At 37.0% G+C, this 26,409-nt stretch overlaps 1 protein-coding gene across 1 annotated transcript in view; it reads right to left on the bottom strand.

The window, feature by feature from the left end:
- LOC149076684 (death-associated protein 1) overlaps positions 1–26,409 on the bottom strand; it is a 59,070-nt gene that overhangs the window by 29,939 nt on the left and 2,722 nt on the right. The window contains exon 2 of the mRNA XM_089244305.1: positions 15,344–15,455. Coding sequence (XP_089100431.1) covers positions 15,344–15,455 — 112 coding nt within the window. The remainder of the gene's footprint in view (positions 1–15,343; positions 15,456–26,409) is intronic.

Raw genomic sequence — 26,409 nt, 5'->3', positions numbered from 1 at the left:
TATCTCGGGCTACCAATGTGTTGCAAATTTTACAATGTTAAACAACAAAAATCAATGAGATTCATCCAGGGACACCCGAAATGAAACCTGTCAACTTTTCCATGGGGCCTCGACCTGAAGGCTTGTCGGACATACCCCCTGTAAGTGGCCACAAAATTTTTAAATTTTTATCAATTTTAAAAAGAATAAAATCCAGGGCCCACATCCAGTAACGGGGACCCAATACACAGATATTTAGTGGGAAACCCAGACACTGGATTTATCTCGGGCTTCCGCTGTTGAAAATTCTACAATGTTAAACGACAGAAAAGAATGAGATTCATCCAGTGCCCCCAAAATGAAACGGACCCCTGACTCGGAAGCTAATCGGGCCATTGCAAATATTCATTTTACCAACGAATAAAATCCAGCCCCCCCCCCTCACGCAATTACCCTTGACCGAATTCGCAAATTTTATGGGGTCCCAGACTGGATATACCTTGGGCTTCCGCTATCGCAAATTTTTCAATGTTAAACCAGCAAGAAAACAATGAGTTCCATTAAGGACCCCTGGAAATGAAACCTTTTAACTTCGCCATGAAGGTATATGTGCAATCCCCCGGGTTCCCCGACCCTGTATGTTGGGAGCACTGGTGATATATGTATATTTTACGTATACATACCTCTCAGCATGACCCCCACGAGGGCAGGGCTGACAGGGGCAGGAACGTTTATCGCTTTTTGATATTTTCACACTATAAATTAAGCACAGAGGGGCCTGTGAAAAAGCTGGTTTGGGGGCCCGCCATCTATTTCAGCTTAGGGGACCTGCTGTAGGATGTGGGAACCTCTGGGTACATACACATAACTTGGTCCCAAGGTGTCAAATGGGTCTCGATATATGCAAGAGTTAAATGAAAACTTGACCCCGAAATCGTAACCGACTTCCGTAACACAAAAACGTAACAGATTTCCATCACTCAAAAAACGTCACAGACTCCCGTAATAAAAAAATTGTTACTAATTTCTGTTGTATAGGAAGGATATATATACGTATATAGTAAATATAGAGTACATATAGATACGCACTAAGGCGGGATTTCTGAAAGTTCATCACGTGAAATCGCGGGTAACAGCTAGTTCAGCATAAAAAAAAATCCATTGGTTACTGATGATCAGCGATGTTTTTTCTACAAACACAAATACAACGCCACAACACGCAAAATGCCCAACGAGGTGGCTGAGAAAAAGATGCCCATAATATCAAAGTGATAACAGGAGATGATTTTAAGCATTTTTAGGGGGTTGATTTATCGTGTATCCACTTACTTTATTATCTTTTAATTCTGTTATTACCCCATTTAACATTTCATTAGAAGTTTCGGAGTAAAACAGAGTTAATGGAATTTTGTTGAATATACTATCTTGTATTGGGCAACAGCAATTTGTAATTTATACAAATACAAGGCCACAACAGGCAAAATGCCCATCGAGGTGGCTGAGAAAAAGATGTCCACAATAAATATGGATGTCATATAATTCAAAAATACAGCAACCCGAATCCGTATCATATGAATTTCTTCTCATAAAGTCATTATTTAAACTTTCCGCCATATCTTTAGGATACGGCACTTACTCACTCAATAGATCACTCACTCACTTAGCAGCTCACTCACTCACTGACTTACTCGCTCATTGAATCAGTAACCCACTCGCTCACTGAATCACTTACTCACTCAGTCACTCACTGGGTCACTCACTCAGTAACTCAATCGCTCATTCCCTCGCTAACTGACTCGCATCGAACTGTCGTCGGTGAATTTTCCTAGCTGTGAATTGTTGGTCTGTGAATTTTCGTAGTGGTGAATTGCATGGCGGTGAATTTTCCGTAAACCCAATTTGAGAACAATGCTCTAAAATCAGAGGTGAAAAAACTGAGCGTTGAAATTGCTGATTTGCAGCAATATACTAGAAGGTGCAATGTGGAGGTTCGGGGCCTGCCTGAATCCGAGAACAAAGATATTGAAGTAATCAAACACTCTATTCTATCTAAAATGGACCTGAATGATCTCTCTGATGCCATCACAGCGATTCACAGAGTTCCTATTACACGTAAAGACAAAATCAAACCCATCATAATTCAGTTTAGCAATAAAAAAAATCGTGATGTTTTCCTACAAACAGCTAGGAAAAGTGAGTTAGATTCTACGACCATTGATCCCAGATTAAGGCTTAACTCGGTATACTTCAATGAACATCTCGCACTGTATGTTAAACAGGTACTTTTTGCTAGCAAACAGTTTAAATCAGATAATGATTATAAATTTTGCTGGACTCGTGATGGTAAGGTTTACGTGAGAAAATCTGAGAAAACCAGGGTGCACAGAATCAGACATGTTGACGATCTTAATCAACTTATTAATCAGAATTGAAATGATTGTGATCTGTCTGTGCGCCCTGAGTATATTCTCTTGAAGCCCGAGTCCGCGAATTAAATTTTCACCTGTCTTGTTGTTCTGCAATACTGTTAAGAATTTTTTTCATTTCATCAAATTTAACCTTAACGATTTTTTTCCTTCAATATTTTTAATTATATCCACTCTAAAATATGAGCTTTTTATACACGATTACCATAACATTAGGAGTTGTCAAACTATCCATTTATCTATTTATCATGCAATAGTTTTATCTTGTTATTCTATTTTTTTCGCGTTACTAATTTTTGATAATGTGAATCATTAACTATTGTATCATCATACTAGTTATTATAGTATTAAGTCAACTTGATCTTACTCTTGCTATATTTAGTATAATTCATGCCCACTGTATTTATATCCAATCATCTAACTCTTGCCATAGATATGATCCTATTAATTCGAAATTAATTGCTAACTTACGAATTTATATTTTGCATTCTATACTTAATCACAAATTATCATACATTAATATGTTCACTTACACTGTTATGTATTTTTGGACATTTGAACCAATTAATTCATTTTCAATCCTCCAGGGTTTTTTTTAAATGGGACATTGTTTTCTAATATGTCTAACAATTGTGAAATAAAGCATTTCACACTTCATACCCTGGAGGATTTTGAAAATTTTTTAAATTCATCTATGGTTACTGATCATAAATCGATATTATCTAAACTCAACATTGTACATTTTTATATTCGCAGTGTAAGATCAAATTTTAATTTACTTTTATCGTATCTAGATTTAATAATTAACGAAATTGACGTTCTTGTTTTGTCTGAAGTGTGGGTTTATACTGATGAAGTTGATTTTTACAAAATTTCAGGTTTTAACTTAATATCTCGTTGCCGTGACTATAATAGATCTGGAGGTATTTTTGTGTATACAAATAAATCCTGTTCATTTTTTATTCACAATTCATTAACCATGCTTACTGCAGAATTGATTGTTTTATCTTTAACAATCTGAATTACATATCTGAATTACAAACTACTATACTCTGTCTATACAGATCTCACTCTTACTCAATTAACAATTTTGTCGATGAATTTGATGCAATATTGAGAAATGTAAAATGCAAAAATGTTATTTTTCTTGGAGATGTTAACATTGATTTATTAAGCTCTGATTCTAGCGATATTCAATACTACATTGATATGCTTTCCAGCCATGGTCTATCACCATTAATTAATGTTGTAACCAGACCATCATCGCAATCCTGTTTAGATCACATTTTTATTCGTAATTTAAAAAGCATTACTAATATTTATTCTTCTGTATTTACTACGGATTTGAGTGATCACTATCACATTTTTTGCAAGTTTATATTTTCATCTCCTAGATTGACGGCTACATTGAATTCTCCTACTGTGAAATTTATCGATTATACAGCTATTTCTTCCTATCCTTCTAACCATAGTTTTAATTCTCATTCAAACGACCCAGGCAAGGCATTTGATGACTTTATTCTCTCCCTTGAAACAATTGTTAATAATCATTCCCGTTGTCACTTGGTGACAACGGTAACTCGCGTATGATTCCTAATAAATGGTTTACGAGAGATCTTTATGAATGATTAAAATCAAGTAAAAGCTATATTTAAAATCCAAAAAATATCAATTTGATAATTTGTTCTTATCTGCATATAAAAGTACAGCTTCCCATGTCAAATTAAAGGTAAAAATTGCCAAACAAAATTTTTATTCTCAACAATTTCACAGATGCAATAACCTAGATTCGAAATGGAAATTTATCAATAAATTATCAGGTACTAAAGATAAACAATCTAAATTGCCTTCTGTAACTAACCTCTCTCTACTAGCTAATAATTTTAATTCACATTTTATAAATATATCTCGTTCTAATTGTGTTATACCTTTTGACTTCAAGTTTTTTCTTTCTCGTAATCCAAATTCTATTTTTTTCTCTCCTACTAACCCCCACGAAATCCTTCAAATTATTCAAAAGCTACCTGCTTCTACTTCCTCTGGTATTCTAAACTCTTCTATTTTAAAAATTCTCCCTTTTTGCACAGTCTCCCCTCTGTCTACTCTTATCAATTCTTGCATTTCAGAAGGTGTTTTCCCGGATAGTTTGAAAATTGCATCAGTTATTCCAATTTATAAATCCGGTGATTCTAACGACCTCAATAACTACAGACCTATTTCAATCCTTAACTCTGTTTCCAAGCTGTTTGAAACCATAATAAAATCTCGATTGTTTCCTTTTCTACTTAAATCTTTTTCTCCCCCAAACGACATGGATTCCTACCTAACAAAAACACAGAATCTGCTCTTCTAGATTTTACTTCAACTGTCTATACTAATATTGATAAATCTTACAAAACAGTTGCTATTTTTTTAGATATCAGAAAAGCTTTTGATAGCGTCTCTCATGAAATCCTGATAGAAAAACTTGGTTTCTGTGGTATAAGAGGTGTTCCTCTTAAACTTTTGCGATCTTACCTCAATAATAGATACCAATTTGTTAAGTGTGGTGATAAATATAGCAATATTATGAAAATTATTAATGGAGTTAATCAAGGCTCTGTTCTTGGCCCCTTATTATTCCTCATTTTCATTAATGACTTTTGTAACATTAACATTGCTAGTAACATAATAACATTTGCTGATGATACAGTCATTACTTATAGCGCTAAAGACGACCAAACGTTGACTAATATGAATAACCAAGACTTAATTAAAGTACGCAACTGGTATTCAGCTAATAAATTAACTATTAATGTATCCAAAACCAAATTCATCTATTTTTCATTACTTAATAACCCTCTACATAATATAAATATTGTTTTCCATGATTCTAACTGCTCCCCTAATGATTGTCATTGTAATCCTCTTCAAGTACATTCTATCAAATATCTTGGTGTTTATGTTGACTCTAACCTTAAATGGAATTCTCATTTCACAAAACTTCACAACAAACTTTGTTATTTGTTGTACAAATTTTTTTACCTCAAATTTTATGTCAATTCCTCTTTTCTTTTAGTTCTGTACTACTCATTTTTCCACTTTCAACTACTTTATGGTCTTTCCGCCTGGGGTAGTGACTACATTACTAACCTATATCCTTTGGTCACTTTGCACAAAAGAATAATTAGACTGATTACCAATGATTATTGTACTCCCTCACTACAACTTTTCCATTCTCTAAACATATTACCTCTTCGACATCTCTATTTCTTCAAATCAATAGTTATTTTATATAAAAAACAACATTCTTTACATTTGAACACCTTTCCTTCTTCTGCAAGAATCAACTCCCCCTATTTACACCCTAGAATCTATAAAACGATTGGTAAGAAACATTTTTCATATCTTATCCCTAAATTCTATAACTCTTTGCCTGATCAAAACCTTAACGATAATACTTCATTATTAGTTAAAAAAAAAAAAATTAAAATGCTACCTGTTTTCAATAAATAATATTGAAGAGTTTTTTTAGGATGAATTTCCCACCTATAACATCTTTCCCTTAAATGGTAATTTTTTCCCCCCCCCCCTTTATTACATTTGGACTTACTTTACATTCTTTTTTTTCAAATTAACTTCTTCCCCCTTACTTATTTTTCTTTACAATCAAAATATTATCACCACATGCCTGCGGCGACCATGACCTTATCATGTTATATTGTGTTTTTTTTTTGTTTTCTTTTCTTTTTACTTTCTGTTCACTCATGTTCTGTCAATTATTTATTATTTATTTATTTTTATGTTTATAAGTTTTATATCAAATTGTAAATTGTGATTGCCAGTAAGGGCCATTTGGCTCCTTGGTAATTTTTTTCTCTTTTTTTGTGTATTCCTCATTTCTGACTAATAATAAAGTATTGTAAGAAAGATTTCGTGAAAGCCCAGGAAAAGGGCTGGATGGATGAAAAGGGCATTATACAATGGATCCAGGAAATATGGAACGAAAGGCCCGGAGCAGTGTTCGAGAAACCGGCATTATTGGTATGGGATATGTTCAAACCCCACAGAACCGATAATGTCAAAGCCGAGGCAAAGAAATCGAAAATATCATTGGCTTTTATACCTTTAGATGTGAGCATCAACAAGCCTCTCAAAGACTGAGAAATTTATGGATCGAATGGATGAGTCCAGATGATAAAGGTGGTGCCTGGAAGAAACCTGACATTGGCCTAGTGTGCCAATGGGTACACGAGGCGTAGAATTCTGTTTCCACCGAAATTATCATCCGATCCTTTAAAAAGTGTTGCATCAGCAATGCGATGGACGGAACTGAAGATGATATCCTCTTTGAAAGTGACAACGGAGATGACAGCTCAGATGAGGATTAAAACGAAGATGCCGCACCCCCCATGATGATCTGATGGATTACGATGAGCTTGGAGACTCAGAAGAAACAGATTAAAAAGTTTGAATCATTTTCTATTGTAAATTTCCGTGAGATATTCATTTTGCATGAAAATATAAGAATTTTTTTCCCTAAAATGCACCGATTTTTTTGGGGTCGGCTTATACACGGGTTTTCAATTTATTGCGGTTTTGGTGGTCCTGAAGTGGGGGGGGGGGGGGTCGGCTTATATACAAGTCGGCTTATACATGAGTATATACGGTAACTCAATCTTTTGAAGAGTGTGGGACCACTTCATTGATTTGAAAACATACCGCAGGCCACTTCATTGATTTGAAAACCTGTCGTGGGCCACTTGATTAAGTGATCTAGAACAGCACCGCAGGTTATTTGTGTGATCTGTAAATGTGCTGTGGATTATTCAAGCAATCTGGGAATGTGCAGCGGGCCACTTGAGCAATTGGGAAATTTGCCTTGGGCCGCTCAATTGAAGTAAGAATTCACCGCGAGCCACTTGAGTGATCTGGAAATATGCAGCGGGTCATTTAAATGAGATATGAATGTGCTACGAGCCACTTAATTTATTTGTAAGTGTACTGGGGCCACATTTAGGCCACGGGTTGAGCACATGCATGTTTTAAAATAAGGGGCCGTTCAAGTGTCAGCAAATGTTTAGCCATTTTTGACCCCTTCCTTGTCAGAAAAAGTCAGCAAAACTCTGACGCCCTGTAAGCAAAATTTTGTCAGCGCTCTGACCCCTTCCTCCTAACGCATATTGGGGGGGGGGGGGGAGAGAGGTGGAATTTGGGTTGGGAGCTCGTGGTGCCCCCACAGACGATCAAAAATTTATTTTTTAATGCAAAAAATATTTTATAAAAGAATTAAAATTTCGAAAGAAAATATCTTTACATGATATTTATTTATTACATGATTATAAATTTATTTATTATAATCAATTTCTGTCAATTTCAATGCTATTTGAAGGGGCTAAGAACTCAAAATTGCTCAAGAAATTCATTGCAACCCTACCTCTGAGCCCTTGGTAAATTGGCCTGTGTGGACCAAATGTGGCCCTGGGGTTATGATGTGGCCTGTCCTTCTCAAACCTAATTTTGTAAAAATGAACCAAGTGGCACATTAACAGATCGCTTAAGTGACCTGTCGCACAATTCCAGACCATTCAAGCGATCTGTGGCACATTTAGAGATTCCTTGAGTGACAAGTGACACAGTTTTAAAGCATTGGTGCGGCCACCAGTACGGTTCTACATCACTCAAGTTATCCGTGGCACATTCCCAGATTACTTAAGTGATCTGCGGCATAATTACTTGTATGATGTGCGGCACAGGTCCAGAGCACTTGAGCGCACCGCGGCACCTTTCCAGATCATTAACCGACTAAGACGCCATTAAAAATATTTCATATTTTTATAAAGGGTGGTTGATGATGTAAGCATCATCCAAACCCTCCCCCATCAGTCATCAAAAGTCAGCAAATCGGAAATCCCCCCATCGATGCTGACGTAATACTTGAACAACCCCTAACATAAAGATATCCGAAAGTTATTTTCTGAAGGTTAAAAAAAGTGGGTTCCATCTTTCCCCCCCTCCTGGAAAACCAGATGTGGTTCGGGCTCTGTCACCTAAAACCGGGTTTTCCTAGAAGCAGGTTTTCTGTGCTGCGAGCAACGTGAATCATCCAGCGCGACACGCTGTCCAATAAGAAAGCAGTACTACTGTTTTCCTACAGAGCGCAATACGGCTCACAACAGCGCGACAAGGAGGAGAAAGAGGCAGCTCCAAGAGGTGCGCGACTCTTTCAAGTTGGTTTGTTTTCATCGCGAGGTAAAATCAGACGCTATTTGGGGATTGGTCAGTTTTCTCCCCCTTTTTTTTTCTCCTCGCTCTCTTGGAAAAAAAAGAAAACTTCTGAGGGGGGATCATCATCATCATCACACCCATTTGGTTTGGAGGGAGTGCTTCGGATTTTTTTTTTCACTTTTGGCGCTCTCTCTTCTTTTCGATTCCCATTTTTTGTGCTTAACCCAGTCTATCCTAATTTAAAAGCTTGACGATTGTTGTGGTAGCATTTTACAGATTAATTCCCCCCATCATTTTTTTAGATGTGAATATTTTTCAAAATTTTACTGGGACTACGAGATAGATTATAGATATTTCGCAAATTTCCGCCCATCCCATTGCACTTTTTGCATGGAAAACTGCTCTATGTGCAAGTGCAAGAGAACTTCTGACGAACGAACAGTGCTGCAACTAGGAGAGGAGCGGGGGGGGGGGGGTTTGGTCTGGTTTCCTGGGTGTAGTATCAGGAGGGGCGCAAATTCCATCCTTCAAATTTCATAATTTCATCTTTTCAATTGTCTCTGAACAGCTTTTAATAAGGAACGTACTGCCATGGGGCGTAGGCACCAAAACATGGTGGGGGGGGGGGGGCTATTTCAATCCCCCAATAAATTTTGTGTTGGGGGGGCCAAGAACCCCCCCTTCCCCAATTAATGAATAAATAAAGCAGGGCACTGCATCCTTCTACATACAGGCTCGTCACGGGACGACTGGCAACTTTCAGCCCTCTCGATGTTTTTTCATGCCCACGCCTTTGCCCTGGGCTGCAAAATGTAAAGGGTGGCAAATTTCTGTCGGAAACTGGAAAATCACTATAAAATCATGTTATATACCACTATAAATCATTATGCAGTTGCTGTGGCGGAAAAACCCTTTCCTCCCCACAAACACATCAAAAATCGTTTAGAAAGAAAACTTTATCTATGTACTGTCTATACCAGCGGTTCTCAACCAGTGCTCCACGTGCACTGGTTGAGGGGGCTCCACGTTCACTCAATTAAAGTAAAGTGAATCAGTAAATTTTATGACCAAATGAAAAAAAAAATGTAGCGTACGGGGCTCCGTAGTGGAAATTATATACTAAAAAGGGCTCAGTGACTCAGAAAAAAGGTTGAGAATTGCTGGTCGACACTAATTTTCTACACAATACTGAACATGTTCTTAGAATTTCAACGAAAATTTGTAGAGATTTTTCCAGGAACGTCATTTCAACGTTTTCCAGGGGAGGGGGGCAGGCAAAGAGAGAAAACACATGAACTCAATGTATGTACGTCTACTCTATAATATAAAATCACAAACTCGAAAAGGGTCTGTTTCTAAGCAACCGAAATTAGTGACGATTTTATGTTACGGAAGTGAGTGACGTTTTTTGAGTGACGGAAATCGGTTACGATTTTAGGTCAAGTGTATTCATTTAACTCTAGCATATTCGGGACCAAGTTACGTGCATGTAATGAGAGGCTCTCACATCCTACAGCAGGGTGTCTAGTCTGGAATAGATGGCGAGCCCCAAACTAGCTTTTAGGGCCCTCTGTGGTTAATTTCTAGTGTGAAAAATCAAAAAGTGATAAGAATCGTTCTGGTCCCTGTCAACCCTGCCCTTGTGGGGGGGGGGAGGGGGGCCATGCTGAGAGGTATGTATATGTATCATATACATATAACACCAGTGCTCCCAACACACAGGGTCGGGGTACCCGGGGGATTGCACATATACCTTAATGGGGAAGTTTGATTTCCAGGGCCCTTGATGGATCTCGTTGTTTTCTTGCTGCTTTAACATTGAAAAATTTTCAATAGCGGAAGCTCAAGATATATCCAGTCTGGGGATCCCATAAAATTTGCGAATTCGGTCACGGGTAATTGAGGGGGGGGCCTGGAATTTATTCGTTGGTGAAATGAATACAAATAAACATTTGCCGTGGCACTCACAGGGGGTATGTATGACAAGCTCCGAGTCAGGGGACTTCATTTTGGGGGCCCTGGATGAATCTAATTCTTTTCTGTTATTTAACATTTTAGAATTTACAACAACGAAAGCCCAAGATAAAGCCAATCTGGGGGCCCCACTAAAAGTATGCGAATTGGTGTCCTAGGTAATTGGTTGGGGACCCTGGATTTTATTCGTTGGTAAAATGAATACAAATGGGAATTTTCATGGCAATTGCAGCGGGGATGACCGACAAGCTTCCAAGTCGGGGGCCCCATGTTTACAGGTTTCACTTTGGGGGCTCTGGATGAATCTCATTCTTTTCTGTTGTTTAACATTGTAGAACTTGCAACAGCGGAAGCCTGAGATGAATTCAGTCTGCGTCCCCCACTAAAAATCTGAGTATTGGGTCCTCGCTGCTGGATGGGGGGCCCTGGATTTCATTTGTTTTAAAATTGATAAAAATTTAAAATTTTCGTGGCCCCTCACCGGGGAGATATCCGACAAGTCTCCAGGTCGGGACCCCATGGAAATGTTGACAGGTTTCATTTTGGGTGTCCCTTGATGAATCTCATTGATTAACAAAAATCAATTTGTTGTTTAACAATGTCCCTTTCCATAGTACGCTGATGAAGTGGGGCGAAATAAACAAGATATGTTGTGATGAGAAAAGGGGGGGGGGGTCGCCAAAGGCGATAGGGGGAGCCCCCTAGTATATATATATATTTGTATGTATATATAACATTTTTAGTGTATTTTCAAAAGCCCCCCCCCTCGAATGACGGCCCTGGATTTGTCAACACGTTCATGGATTAGCAGGGTTCTCAAACTGTGCGCGCCAACCTTTGTCAGGGGTGCAGCTTCGCAGTGGTCTTGACAAAGGTTTTTCAAAGAAATGCTTTTCTTACAACTGCTCTTCACATAGACGTAAGCAGAATTTTCTCGGAGGGTGGGGGTTCAGATTTGTTTTTCCTTCTGGGGGGGTTTACGTTTTTTCCGGCAAAATAACACTATAATCTTGGCTTGGTGGGGGGTGGGTGTTAGAACCCCAAATCCCCCCTTTGCGTACGCCAATGGCTCTTCATAAGAGAAATGGGCGGCGCGGGTGGAAAATGTTTGAGATTGAGAACCCGTTTTTTAGGAAAACGGATAAACACCGTGATGAGTGCTCTTCGCTTACTAACATTGTCGAAACATGGTTTCTGTTTTTTCTCTTTTATTTGATTATACTGAATACTGTATCTATTATTTCCGTGGATTTGAATTGGAATGTCGTGTGTTATGAAAGAGACACAAGATTTTTTTCTGATGCAAATAATGAACATCTCACACACAATACATATTTCTGTATTTCTTACAAAATCGAAACCAGTTTATTGCAGCATCCACGCATTCATTGAAATTGGTTATGCACAGAACATGCCGGATAAAAGCAGTGCCGTCTTAAGAGCATCATGGGTCTCGGGCAAAGTGATTTTTCTGAGGCCCTACCAGGCAAATTCTTTAAAATTTCAACCAGATCTAATTTTTGTGAGGCCCCTTTCCTCTTGAGGCCGCCGCGCCGTGCCCAGGTGGGCCCATGCCTTAAGACGGCACTGCCCGGGAGACCTCAAGATAAAAGAGGCTTCACAAAAGAGAGATGTGGTTGAGATTTTTGAGAATTTGCCTGGTAGGGAAGGGCCTCAGAAAAATCATTTGGCCCGGGGGCCCCACGATGCTCTTAAGACGGCCCTGTATATAGGAAGAATCTATAATTCTGGGATGTCATAAATAATGGATCCACTCTGATAATTTGTGATTACCGACCAAGTATACATTTATCGCTAATAATCATTTTCATAATGATACGCTGGCCATAAAAAAATTACGGTTGCGTCATTGAGGTGTATGGATAACTTCTCGCTTCATCTCATTAACGGTGATATTTTTTTTAGAAAGTATCGAAATTAGCTTCTGCGGATTATAGGCATGTATTTTTATTCAGTGTCTAACTAATTCTATTGTCTCTCCATCTTGATTGAAGTATAATTATTTAAATCTTTACGCAATAATATTATAATATAATGATATTATGCAATAATATTCGAAACAACGGTTTGATACAAGAAGTCATTAAAAACATATATCAGGACTTGTAGTCCTTTGAGGATTAACGGGTTTATTGCAGCGATTCTAAACCTTTTTTGACCCACGGAGCCCTTTCTGGTATGTAATTTCTATGGCGGCGCCCCGGACGCCTATTTTTTATTTATTCATCAAAGTTTCTGGCCTATTTTTATTATTCAAAAATATTAATAATTATTTTTTTCAAATTTACTGGTTTTTATTATTTATTTTCCGCGAGTGGCCACGGAGCCCCTGGGAGTTCACACGGGGCCCTAAGGGCTCTACGGAGCACTGGTTGAGAACCGCTGGTATATTGGAATCCTCCAATATTGCCAAACTGATTGATTTGGCATGAGCAGGCTGGTAGGGTTACTAGTTGGCGAGATGTCACTTTTCCCGCTCAAAGGCTTTTCTTCTTTATCCTTCAGAACGCCTGCGGTCATTTTCGCTCTCTCCGCCTCGTCAGTATGTGAGGGAACATCAAGATGAGCATCGATGTATTTTCTCTTTTGAAATCGCTCGCTTTGTTCGACTCCCCAGTATGTGTTCGGCCTTAGGCTGAGATCCCACCAAGGTTTTTCGCCGCTCGTCGATTTGCCGCGAGATAAGGAATTTCGTGGCGAACAACCATCACTTTTTTTCCCCTTCAAAACATTGATATCTGTACCTGTCCCCCTCCTTTCTCGCCGTCTTCCATACATCAAAATGTAAATTTTCGCTACAGAAAACTCGTCGCTTCCGCCGCCAGCAGCGGAGTGTTGGTACGTGTATATCTTTTGATTCCCCCTCTAGTGCTGCCGCGACGAAGTGGGATCTGGGCCTTAAGCGCCATGTGTGCCGATCTTTTTATTTTCGTGTTATTCTATTTCCTCGAAGATTATGGAGAAGGGTTGCTTCGTTCAGCAACTGCTCTCTACTTTCTTTTGTTCTCAACTGCCTCGAAAAGCCGGTACAGACCCAGTATCAAAGCTGCATTAAGAGTTAATGCCACCTGAAAGTTTTGCCCAGTATACTCTCTCGATTCCACGTGATCGGAGACATTCCATTGGTCGAGGGTTTCTGTACACGAGCTCATCTCTAGGCATTCCCTGTATAAGATCACGTGTTTGCTTTCCCGTGGTTGTGGCGATGCTGATGATGACTGATTCAGGCTTCCAACATTCGACAGAATTTCATGTTTCGACACGTCAAGTAATCTTCACATAGAGGGTGCAATATGGCATGTTCTGGTTCATTATCATATAATTTTTATTTCGATTTTTTTTTTAATTTCAGCAAATTTTTTTGATATTTTACCATTCTTCAACAAAAATATTTTTACTATTTTAATTTAGCATACACAAAAAAAAATCTTCAAATATATTCATATCAACTTTGAGAAATCTTCACATTAACATCTTTTAATATTTTTAGCTTCTCAACTTTTTTGATTTGTTGTGAGCCGCCCCACGGTACTGCACATTTGTTTTTTTTGTGGGAGTGGAGGCGAGATAAACAGGTTGGTAGAATTTGATGTTATTGGTATGCTAAATGAGATTTTTAGTAGGTTACCCCCGATGGAATAGCTGACGTCAGGGTCATATACTATATAGCCATCCTGAGCTGATGCGCCACGCTTGGAAACACGTGATTATGTAACACATTTCTGCCGACGCGAAATGATCCTTTTAGGTTTACGCGGTGCAAAAAGCCTACTCCTAGGAAAACTCTGCTTCAGGGATGAATGCTCATTACGTCTCTCATGGAATCTCGTATGTGGATGGATAGAGACTGTTCTTCCCTCCTTTTTTTGCCTTCTTCTTTACGGCAACCGATCTACGAAACAGATTCGAGACAGATTCGACAGAGTTTTTAGCACTTTGACTACAGCGTGGCGGCGAAAAGTCGTCGTCTCCTCTCCAATGGAACTGAAAATTTTTTTCTTTCTTTTTTAGTAGCGAGTTATGATGCGAATAAAACACGTTAAAAAGGGAAGAAAAGCAGTGATATTTTGCGGTTTCTCAGAATTTTCGTAGCCAGATTTTGGCTGTAAACAAAAGGGAGGGAGGAATATAATAGGAATAGTAGGAGAGGGGATAGTAGGCTACAGTAAAAAAGGACAATTGCGGCAAAAGTAGGAAAATAGGATGACATTTCTGAAAAGTAGGAAAAATAGGAGCGCTGAGAGGTCTGGGTGGAGACCAGTATACTTTTCTTTCTGAATTCACCTTGACATAGTATTCAGATAAAAGTCTTTGCTTCAAACCTTATTTTGCTACCCCCCCCCCCACCTCTCCCATGGCAAAAAGTAAATATTTTCATAGCGGCGTTTTTTTGTATAACATATATTTGGAAGTAAAAGTAATTTTTTCTCTTCACCAATCTTTAAAATTTGCAGCTCAGGGCACATGCCTCCAGACACTGATTGGTAGTACAGTCATCATACTGCAACTAAGACCGCTAATTTGTTCAAAGACTAGTAATGTTAGTAGAGGCAAATTTTTCAATTAATAATCCCCTCCATCCTTAGGAGGAGAAAGGTGTGTGTGTGTATATATTTTTCCTAATCCATCCGTTTCTAATCTGATGCTCATGGGGGAAATATTTTCATTCTAAAAACAGGATGCTAATCAAAGACCTAAAATATGAAGTTATCACAAGAGTGTCAATTTGCAATTACCTTGGAGTTGCCTGAACTTCCTCCTCTTCTTCATCATCAACTTTCTTCACTTCTGGGGGCTTCTCGTGACTTGCAACTTTGTGCTGGGTTATTCTCATACCACCAGCTTTGACTGCAAAACACATCTTGAAATTTAATATTGAAAAAAATCATCTGATTTCAATTCACAATAGAATCGCTGTAAACTTAAAAAGTCTGCATGTGTGAGTGTACAGTATGTACAATCGAACCTTGATTAGAAAACCCCTTTCAACCCAGGAAGTTAAGAAACTTCCCAAGTTTTATACTTTGGTCAGACCACAATCATAATCAGGGAAAATGGGCAGGGAGAATATAAGGATAATCAAAAATTGACTCAAGGTATTTTTATTGCCTCCACTGAGAGTTTGGGACTCAAGCTACTCTCTGTCATCTTGTCAAAGTTTCTGTTGTACCTCAGTTCAGTGCCAGAAAAGATTTTGACAAGGACTGTATGGGCATTGAAGTCATGACACCTCAGAAAATTCTTTTGTACTGTAAGAAAATGCGTTATCAACCTGTAGCAGGACCCTCAGATTTTTAACGGGCCCTTCGTAGTGAATTTATAGTGTAAAAAAACACAAGAATCATTTCAGGCCTCCAGGCTGGAGCCCTGTCAGCCCCACAAAGCAGAATGGTTTGCATTGTTCCACAATGAAATCTCAGCTGACTGGAAATGTTCTGCAGTAAAAATTATGATAGTGTTTATTACAATTTTCTTGAAATTCTTTAAATTGTTCTGCAGTAGCACTGACTGTCCTACAACACACCTCAGTTTTCGGCATAGTCTACTTTGGGGACTGTGCCCAGTTCCCTCGGTGACAGGGAAATTATTGCAGGGGGTCTACAATTTTAGTGATGAAGATGTAAGTAAGAGAGACTTTATAAAGGGCAAAAAAAAAAAAAAAAAAAAATTATAATTTTGCCTTTGGGCAGTTTTCCTAAAAAGACATTGCTCAGTTGAAACTGCATGAACATACTAACGCATAAGAAATAAGGGCATGGTAGCCCAGGTTGATAAGATACTCACCTAGTCCCAAAAGATGTTTAAAGGTGTCATGAGTTAGATACCCGGTTCACCCTTGTCGGGAAATTTTCTGACACAAGGGTACAACAGAAATGGTGACATGATCATAGAAAAAGATTACTCTATAGCAGGGAGTCCCACATTGAGGGGCTAGACTACCAATCTCTCGGTGAGTATAAATAAGGCTGCCATTCGGATTTGGCAACAAATTGTAGGTCCCGGTCATCTGCCCAAAATTACTGTAACGTGACAAAAATGATCAATGATCATAAGAAATAATGTTGATGAAATATGATATGATATAGCTGCAACGCAAAGAATGTCCAACTTGTCGATGCCTACACATTTGTCGAACACACACACTTCATTTATGATAAAAATAGATCAGAGGCATATACAAAAGAATCTCATTACAGCGGGCTACCGGGTGACAAAAAATAACTATAAATTTTTTTCCAAGTAGGCTTAATCTTTGTTTTATTGAATAAAATTTTAAAAAAATTTTACCATTCATAACACAAACATATACATTTGTTAACAATCACATTCACTTGAATTCAAAGTAGCTGCCTCTGGCAGTAATACAAAGCTTCAAAGGCTTTGTAAAATTGAGCTATACGCTGCACCTCTTTGTTAGAAAGTTTGTTCCATTCACAATTTAGGACTTTGTTCAGCGATGCCAAACTTTGGTGGCTCTTAGGCCAGTTCTCCAAAATGGACCATATGCTGTAATTCATTGGATTGAGATCAGGGAAATATAGTGGCCATTCAGCAGATGTGATGAAATCAGGAAAATGAGCCTTACACCACTGCTGGGTACCTTTTGCTCTGTGCGCTGGCACTGAATTTTGTTGGAATGCTCAAATGTCTTTTCCAAAATGCTTTTCAGACCATGGAAGCACAACAGCTTGCAAAATATTTTTCTGGCAACCATGTTGATCGATTTTGATTCCATTTTCCATGAAAACAAAAGTTGATTTTCATTGGAATGAATTCCATCCCAAACCATAACGGATTGGACATTTGTCGTTAAACAATGGCTGATGGTCCTGGCATATCTGAAAACTAGTGTCTATCACTTTTATGATTTTGCGCTTGCTCAATTGTGAACAGCTTTTTATCTGTGAAAATAATGCTCTAATATTTGGCTGCTATTTAGCCTTTTTGTCAAATATTTTGGTTCGATCAAATATTTGTGTACATATAACATCAAATTAAAAAAAAAATTATATTGATCACAGTTTTGCCCACAAATTAAAATCTTACAAATAATTTACACATTAATAATTCAATATTTTATTGTGTGGTTATCGTGTGCAGAGGTTGATTCGATTCCTGGACCATAACCTACATCCACTCCACAATAAGACGCGAGCTCTGAGATCAAGGGAACGACATTCGCACTCAGAGAACCCATCTTATGAGCCAACAACAGAGGTAACACGGTTCTCTATTAAAAAGTATAACTTATGGACAAGAAGAAAAACATTGGTTGTTTCACCAACACCTAATAATCAATATAACTATGTCCAAGAAGACAAGTGTCAACTGTTTCATCCTTTTCCAGCGGGTGTGAATGAAATGGAGATGCCGGCCATATAGACGTCAATTTATATATTATAGCTTGATTGATGAGATTGGTATATTCTAAATTGGATAAACTCAATTCCAGATTCTATCACACACAAGACAAAATTCTTTGATTATTTACAAAAAGACTATTACGATTATGGACTGATTATCTGTGGATGATGCTATGATCACAATTTTTACTCCAGATTCTTTATTGTATATATGTCAGGGTTGGTAAAAAAACTGGTTTTTTTGAAAAACCCAAAAATCTGTTTTTTTGAGCTTAAACCAGTTTTTTTGTTTTAAAAAGTATTAACATTAAAAACAATAAAATTTCTGAAAAATCATTCAAACTTCTAATATATAATTAATTAAAATAAATGTTTTTTTAAATTTTTAATTTCAGTTTAAGATATGTCATAAGATTACAATATATAACACATGATTAGTCGACAAGAGGCCGTGGCCTGTATAGTCGATCGTAGACAATTTTCTATGACCAAACTGTAAATAAATGAACAGTGCTAAATGCGTTAAAGAAAATACATTCAGCATTTTCAGTATTCAAAAAATACATTTAGCATCAATCAATATAAATAATAATTATAAATATATATACATTCTTATTTGTATACATTTACAAATACATTAATTATATACATTTACAAATACATTAATTATATACATTTACAAATACATTAATTATATACATTTACAAATACATTAATTATATACATTTACAAATACATTAATTATATACATTTACAAATACATTAATTATATACATTTACAAATACATTAATTATATACATTTACAAATACATTAATTATATACATTTACAATTCTCTCATAGGCCTATATAATACATTCAAATAAATTTCTTATCTGATGGTGATGAGTTAGAATTATGGCGCACGTCGGCATACAAGTAATAAGAATTTCGCTATTGTATATTAAAATATACATCAATATCGTCTATTGATAAGATTAATCTGAAAATGGCTTTTTTAAATTTTGTGTAGGTAGGTAAATTTTTTGTATTTCTAAAGGTATTGCATTGTAAAATTTAGGAGCCAAGTAGTAAAAATGTTTCTGGAAAATTTCTTTTTGACAGTGCGGTATGGTGAAAATCTCAGTTCGTTTATTAATGTAATTAACGCAGTAATAGGAATACTATATTAATTAATCCCAATAAATATTTCTTAAATTTTAACAAAAATCAATTTTTGCAATTTAATTATTTTTGCTTAACTCAATGGATTACTTCACAGGTTTGAAAATTTTTTTAATTATTAATCATATATATAATTTAAAGATGTTTTCTCTAGTTACTTTGAGTATGCTTAACTGCTTAATTAGGAAGCTATTTTGCAAAAACTATAATAAAAATTAGGTGAATATAATGTATTTAATGAAGCATAAATAATGCAGATTAATTAGCAATGATTTACGATATACAGGGTGATTATAACTATGGTTCTGATTTCAAAACACTGTAAAAAAAAAGAACGATTGTCAGAATGACTTGAAAATTGACATGAATATTCCTGAAGAAATATAATTTTATTAAGTAAAGGGGGAAAGAAGACTTTGAAATGTAAAATTAATGACATCATCCAACACATGGGAAATTTGCTCGCAGAATGGAAACAATAGCCAGTCATGGCAAAATGATAACTTAATTATAGCATTACACGATTTCATAATTCATGGAAACATCACAAAAAGTGAAGTAATTGAACAAATAACTACAACTTACTTAAGAAATGTTAAATATGTTGTCCACTGTGTTCTGGCTATGAGGTGAAAGCACAAAAATTCTTGTTCAACAACGGATCAGAGTATGTCATGATGTGGATGCGCTTGCAATTCACCTTTATTAAACCAAACGTGCCCCCATGTTAATACTCCTGAGGAACTTCTAACATATAGGGGATGCGCTGGAGATTGCAATTCACCAAAGTTCGCAATCTGATTACTGTTCATAACATTTTGAGGTACCCCGCACAGCCAGAAGTTGCAAGGGTTAAGGTGAAGTGAACTGACGGCCAGCCAGGTGTCGCGCCATCTTGTTGTTGTCAAAATGGGTCTTCAGCAGCTGTTTTGCTGGTATTGCAATGTGCATCTTGATAGAAGTTGTTCTATCCACACACTGATGCTGTGGAAGTACCAAAATAATGTGGTTGTACAAAATAGATTATACTGCTGGCCAAGTACATCATCTACTTGCACATTTTACACTACTTGCACTTTTTTTTTCTTTTGCCAAAGAAATTTTCATTGCTTCAGCAGTATCCATGCAAATTTTCAAGTCATTCTGACCAATACTTATTGTATAGTTTTGGAATCAAAACTTTAATTATAATCACCCTGTATCTGATTATTTTTCATAAATCTGTTACTACTATACAGAAGAACCTTGATTAAATGGGCTTAACCATGAGAGTATAAAAAAAAACTTGAATATTAAGACTGGGTGATATACAGTATGAGTTGTGGTACTTCTTATGGGAAAGAAAATGAAAATGTCTGAAGTAATGTAACGACATTACATTCAGATGTGTGATGCAATCCATATTCATGAATTTGCTTAAGATAGAGCATCAGAATATAGCCAAAGGTTAGAAAATGTGGTAAGAATGAGAAATTTTGTTAAACTCAGAGAAAGTGATAAATTATTTGTGTGCAATATAATATATTAGTGTTTCGTAAATATAGTTATACATAAATGTGCAATATTTTACCTTCACGCCGTTGGTGGGCCATAGAACACTTCACGGTTAAATAGGTTAAATTGCTTCATGAAATTCTTCATTGTGCAATAGACCTAATATTGTAGACCCTGGACAGGTCTCCAATTGTCTCCTGGAATGTTTTTTCACGAAACATTTGGATTTGACACAATAACGATCGACTACAGTAATTTCTGCTGCTTCCATTGGCGACTTTCTTTTTTTTTTTGAAAATGGAGACTCTCACATTTGCACTTTAAACCTGAAAGAGCATTGCAAACCATCTTCAGTTGCACGATCACGGATATTATTGGGGTTTCACGGTGAGCCCAAAGAGGGGTCGATAGTTTAAGTACAGAGGAATAAAACACTCTTTTCGGAAAGAATCATTTCGAGCAAGCAGGAACAAAAATTTTTTGGCATCCTTTCCAAAATTCCGGGCATACTGAAGCAAAATTTGCTATTTGGCGCAGAAAAATATGAAAACACTATTGGAGCAGGATGGCACAAGATGTTAATTTTGGCACAGTGCGGCGCCATTGGCGCAGAGTTCCCATCCCTGCACATACATAAAATGTGATTCAAAATTTTTGGAAATAAAGTCAAGATTTGCACCAAGTCTCTTTAACATTTTTTTTAAGCTAGGTTCAATCATATTTTGAGGTCATGCTCATGAGGAATAGCTCATGTTATCAAGACTCTGGTGAGAACACTGATGTATGTTATTATCATAGCAGGTTTGGAGATACAGCTTTCAAGTGCAGGTCCCCTTGTGCTTACAACTCTAAGAACACTCAGGGAAATGATTCAAGCCCTCTGCAGTAATGGCATGCAGAGGTGGTGATAACAGTCCTCAACATAGTCGTTTGTTCATCATGGAAAAGAATAGCAGCATGAAGTTTTCAATTGACTCTGGGGCTGATATATTAACCTTAACTTACGAAGACAGCAGCAACCTCTTTGGGCTTTTTACAGCACATAGTTCCCATATATCTACTTATGGTTTGAAACTCATGAAGTTAGATCTGATGAAATTTCAAATGGGACTTCACCCTCGCTGATGTTGAGAGACTGATTATTGGATCGGATTTCCTTGCTCATTATCGACTCATTATCTATATCAAGAACAAACGACTGATAGATACACTCACTTCTCTCACTTGTAAAGGTTTTACTTACAATAAACCTTCAATGACAATAAAAACAATCTCAGGGAATAGTGCTATTACTGACATTTTGAGGGAATTTCCTGAATTAACGAGACTTCCTCCGTTTTCGAAGAAAGCGTCTCATAATACCTTGCACTACATCAAGACTAAAGATCCCTCAGTTTTTACAAAACCATGGAGACTGCACTAAGCTCAACTCAAAATTGATAATGTCAAATGATGTTAGATCAAGGTATATGTCAAGATATTGATCAAGATACTTTCTTCAGACAGGTCTCATATTTCAAAAATGTACAGTTTTTGGTTCCAGTGTGCAAATCTACTGTAATTTTTCCACAGGACAAAGGAAACCGTATGTTCCGGAGTGCTCCTGGAAAACTGTTCTTAACTCCGTTCATGGACTTTCAGATCTTGGCATCTAAGCTTCTGTCACAACTATTGCAAAAAAATTTATTTGGCCATCGATCGAAAAGTATTGCAAAAACATGGGCAAAATCCTGTCTGACATGCCAGAAGTCCAAGATACACAAGCATACCAGTGCACCTGTGGAACAATATCTTCCAGTTTCCAAGTGCTTCGACAAAATAAATTTGGATATCATTCGTCCTTTACTCTCTTCAGGACATCCATATTGCATAACCTTGATTGACGGGTTCACGAGATGGAGAACGAATGAACGAATCACGTTCAGCTTCAGAATAATTAATAGTTAATTAACATTATAATTAGCTAAAACTAATTGAAAATTAATTACTTGCTTGTCAAAATTCAAAATCTAGATTTAAAAAAAATAATAGAAATTGAGTAAAAGCATATGTTACTTTCACTAAAAAAAATCTATCTTGAGTTACCATATCATATGTGTTGACTTTTTTTGAAGTTTTGGAAAGTTTAATAAAAAGTTTTAAAAATAAATTCAGTACAGTTTTGGACAGTAAAATCAATGTGTCTTGTTCAAAAACTCCAACCCTGTTATGAAGGCTAATTTTTTTTAAGATCCAATCAAAGCAGGTCATGCAGTTCAAAACCCATCCAAATCATGACACCAATATATGTGCTACCGCCATAGGAGTAGATAGACTTGGAAGTCTGGGGGGGGGGGCACTTTCATTATTGCTGGGGGGCACGATGATGTCAATTCATATATACATTAGATCAGTCGACTAACCTTTGATGCTGGGGGGATTGCCCCCCCACCCTCGTATCTCCGCCCATGGCTACTGCATCAAATACTTGGAATTTCAAAACAGGACGCATAAAATTTAGTTCACACGTACTTGGAGACGCGTTCTTTCCTAGTTAGAAGGGAAAAAGAGAAACCCCCCTTCCCAACTTTTCCCCTCTTTTTACCATCAATCGTGATCACACAACCTTGAAAAAGTGGTTTTACTACTTTGTATACTGTACTGATATACACATGTACTGTGTATGTTGAAGATTAAGATGGATACCTAGTTGCTTCCCTGAATGACAGGCAGTGTACAGAATTTTAAAATTTTAGAGTTTTTATTCCCCTGCTGATTTTCTCCCCTCCGGTTATGTATCAGAAATTATGATACTTTCATGGCTATCTACTGGCATTCAAAGACAGTGTCTATACAGCTTAAATTCTCATTTCTACAAGATTGGGAATGTGCATTTTTGAAAGATTGTACTAGATTAGAACATCCGTTCAAATTGTAAAAACTTTTCAGAGATCGTTGAGAAAAAAAACAGAATCTGCAAAACTCTACCTTGAATATCCACAGTTTTGTTATCTAGCTGATATGGTGTCATCATCGTTTCACACCATGAAAATCACAGGTGTGTATGCAGGATAACTTTTTGGGGGGTGCACAAGGATTTCTTCCAGAAATTGGGAGTAACACTAAAAAAGAATTTTATTTAACAAATACTATACGAATTCGTTTTTTTCCAATATTTTAATTTTCTGTAAAAATATTCTCAGTTTTTGATCTTCTTAGAGGTGGGATCACGGTCCCCCATATCCCTCTAAATTTTGCCTTCAGAAAAACTGCGACTATAAAGTTGTAATTAGTTGCTCACTAATAAGGTGTTAAGCGAGATGACTTGCTCCGATGGATATTTTATACTTCACAATAAGATTCTCATTTCATTTTTCTTTTTTTTTTGTATCCCTGTGCAGACGTACCAACTTTTGGAATCCAGAAATTCTCCTGAAGGGGTATGAATCTCTGGATCCTCCCCCACTCACAACATTTTTTTTTTAATCAATTAAAAAAAAGTTCCATTCCTTCTCCCCAAGGCAGGTTCTGCATTGCCCCTGAGCAGAATATAATTCCATGCCAGTCTTTCCATGCAGAGTAGAGAAATCACATCTATATACTGTAAGATAAAACAGAAGTGTTTCCTTTCGTGGATGCAATCAGTGATTGATAATCTTGGGTATATGAACTTTTAAAAGCTTTATATAGCTTAAAGTTTTATATTTTCTTTCTGAAGCCATATTTAATCGTAGGAAATAATTTAAAAACTTTAAAATACAAAGCTGCTGATGAAAAAACTTGTGTTCACCGCACATAACGATTATACAGGAATTTCGGCAACCAAGTTCATGTCCCTGATAAATGATTGCCGATAAACTCTACATAAACAAAGAGTCACGTCTTTGCCAGTTGCTTAAATATGGTCACCAAGACTTTTTTTCCGGTTGATAGATAGAAATGACCACAGCTGTCCTCTATGGGTGTTTTCCCAAACTACAACGGCAGTCATTGACGTCTCTCCAGCGTAGTCCAACCCCTTGGGGTAAAAGGCTTATATCCCTCATGGGACAGAGTCTGGGCCACGACTGGTCATTGACGTCATGACAACGTGAAAGCTCGAATAAAATCTAATTTTCTGCCAAAATCAAGAGAAATTTTAACAAATCCAGAGAGCAGGAGGAAGGATGAAAAATCTGGAGTCTCCCGCCTAAATCTGGAGTCTCCCGCCTAAATCTGGAGAGTTGGCAGGTCTGCTTGTGTATATATGGCAAGTGTAAGATAACAGATGAGATGGCATGGGGGCCCTTCAATTGCTTCTAAAACATACTCCATACCCCAAAGCAGAAAGTCTTGCGATGTTCTGCAACGAGCCCTCAGCTGACTGGAAGTGTTCTGCGGTAAAAATTCACGTATACATAATAGCGTTTTTCTACGCTTTTCTTAAAATTCTTCCAGATTGTTCTGCGATGTACGTCACACATTTCAGCATATTCTGCTTTGGGGCCTCCATCCTAATATGTGTACATTCATACGTCTTAATGAAACCCTGAAATTTTTCCCAATTTCCAACTCCATCTCGTCTGTAATCACCACAAAATTTGTTAATCGCGACAGTACCCAATTGTCTGGGGAAAATATGTTGTAAAAATTTTGTTTGTTTTTCCCTTTCGACACAAAATAAAGTGTTCCAGACTCTGCCATGAAGCTGGGCTAGAAGAGATCTCAGCAATGGGATAAGTCCAGTGGCAAAGTTCTAGCATTCATTCATTCAGTAGTAATTGGTTAAATACGATTTTCCATGGTTTTTTCAACTTAGCACTGTCTATCCCTTCGAAAAACTCTGTTGCCAAGGCAATCACACAGACATACAACACAAATATGCATACAATAAATTTCACATCCATGCATTATCAATTTGGAACATAAGCTTTAACTGAGGGGAGGGGGGAGAAGCTGACGAGTCCAGAGTCTGGGGTCAGACTCTGGACTAGAGGAGGCGTTGAATTCACCCTTTACAATTGCTTCTACTTGCCCCATTTGTGAAAGTATCTAGTTATAGCCCTAGATAGATGGCACCACCTACTGAACATAAAATATGCCAAATGCTGGGCGCGCGCACACACACACACACTGTTAAGTTTCACCAATACAAATCTGATGTAGCTCCCATATTCAGGTGTGAAAATATGTAACAGTTAAATGGTGACAGATCAGACCTCATCAGGGAGGGAAAATAAAATCATTCCACCAGGAAATTGCTTCGCATGGATTTATATGAATAAGGGAATTAGAAGATGCGTGTCAGAAACTCACTAGCTTAAAAGTTAATCAGAAGATATTATTGAAAGAGCTAAGGTTTTTATAACAAAAAATGAAAAATCAATCAGAAGGGAATTTATAGATTGATTTATTAGTAACTATATAAATGTGTGTACTAAACTTTTAATTACAGTGTATCTCGCTTACAACCGAAAAAAAAAAAAATAGCATAAAAAACATTATAAGCGGGGGAAAGCGCTTCAAACAGGAAATCTTAATGAGAATTACTTAGAGTTAAAAATAAGTCATTTCAATGATCTAAATGGGAAAGTTGTAAGCAGGATCGATTGCATATTTGTTTGACCTCTACTCAAAAGGACCAGAATTTAAGATTTGTTAAATTCCATATGTTAAACTCTCAGCATTAATGGGTTTTTTTACACGATTTTTCCACGAGTAGACTAATTTTTTTTAAATAATTAATGACATTTTTCTACTAATGGAAGTAAAAGAACCTAGTAATAAGCTGGTAAATTAATCTATTTTTCGATAAAAATTCT

This window comes from Pholcus phalangioides, unplaced genomic scaffold, assembly GCF_987345545.1.
Source record: "Pholcus phalangioides strain wild (caught in Gottingen) unplaced genomic scaffold, Ppha-v1.0 ptg000015l_1, whole genome shotgun sequence".
Lineage (NCBI taxonomy): Eukaryota > Metazoa > Arthropoda > Arachnida > Araneae > Pholcidae > Pholcus > Pholcus phalangioides.
Note: the sequence above shows the minus strand (reverse complement) of the source record. Positions and strands in the feature narration are given on the sequence as shown.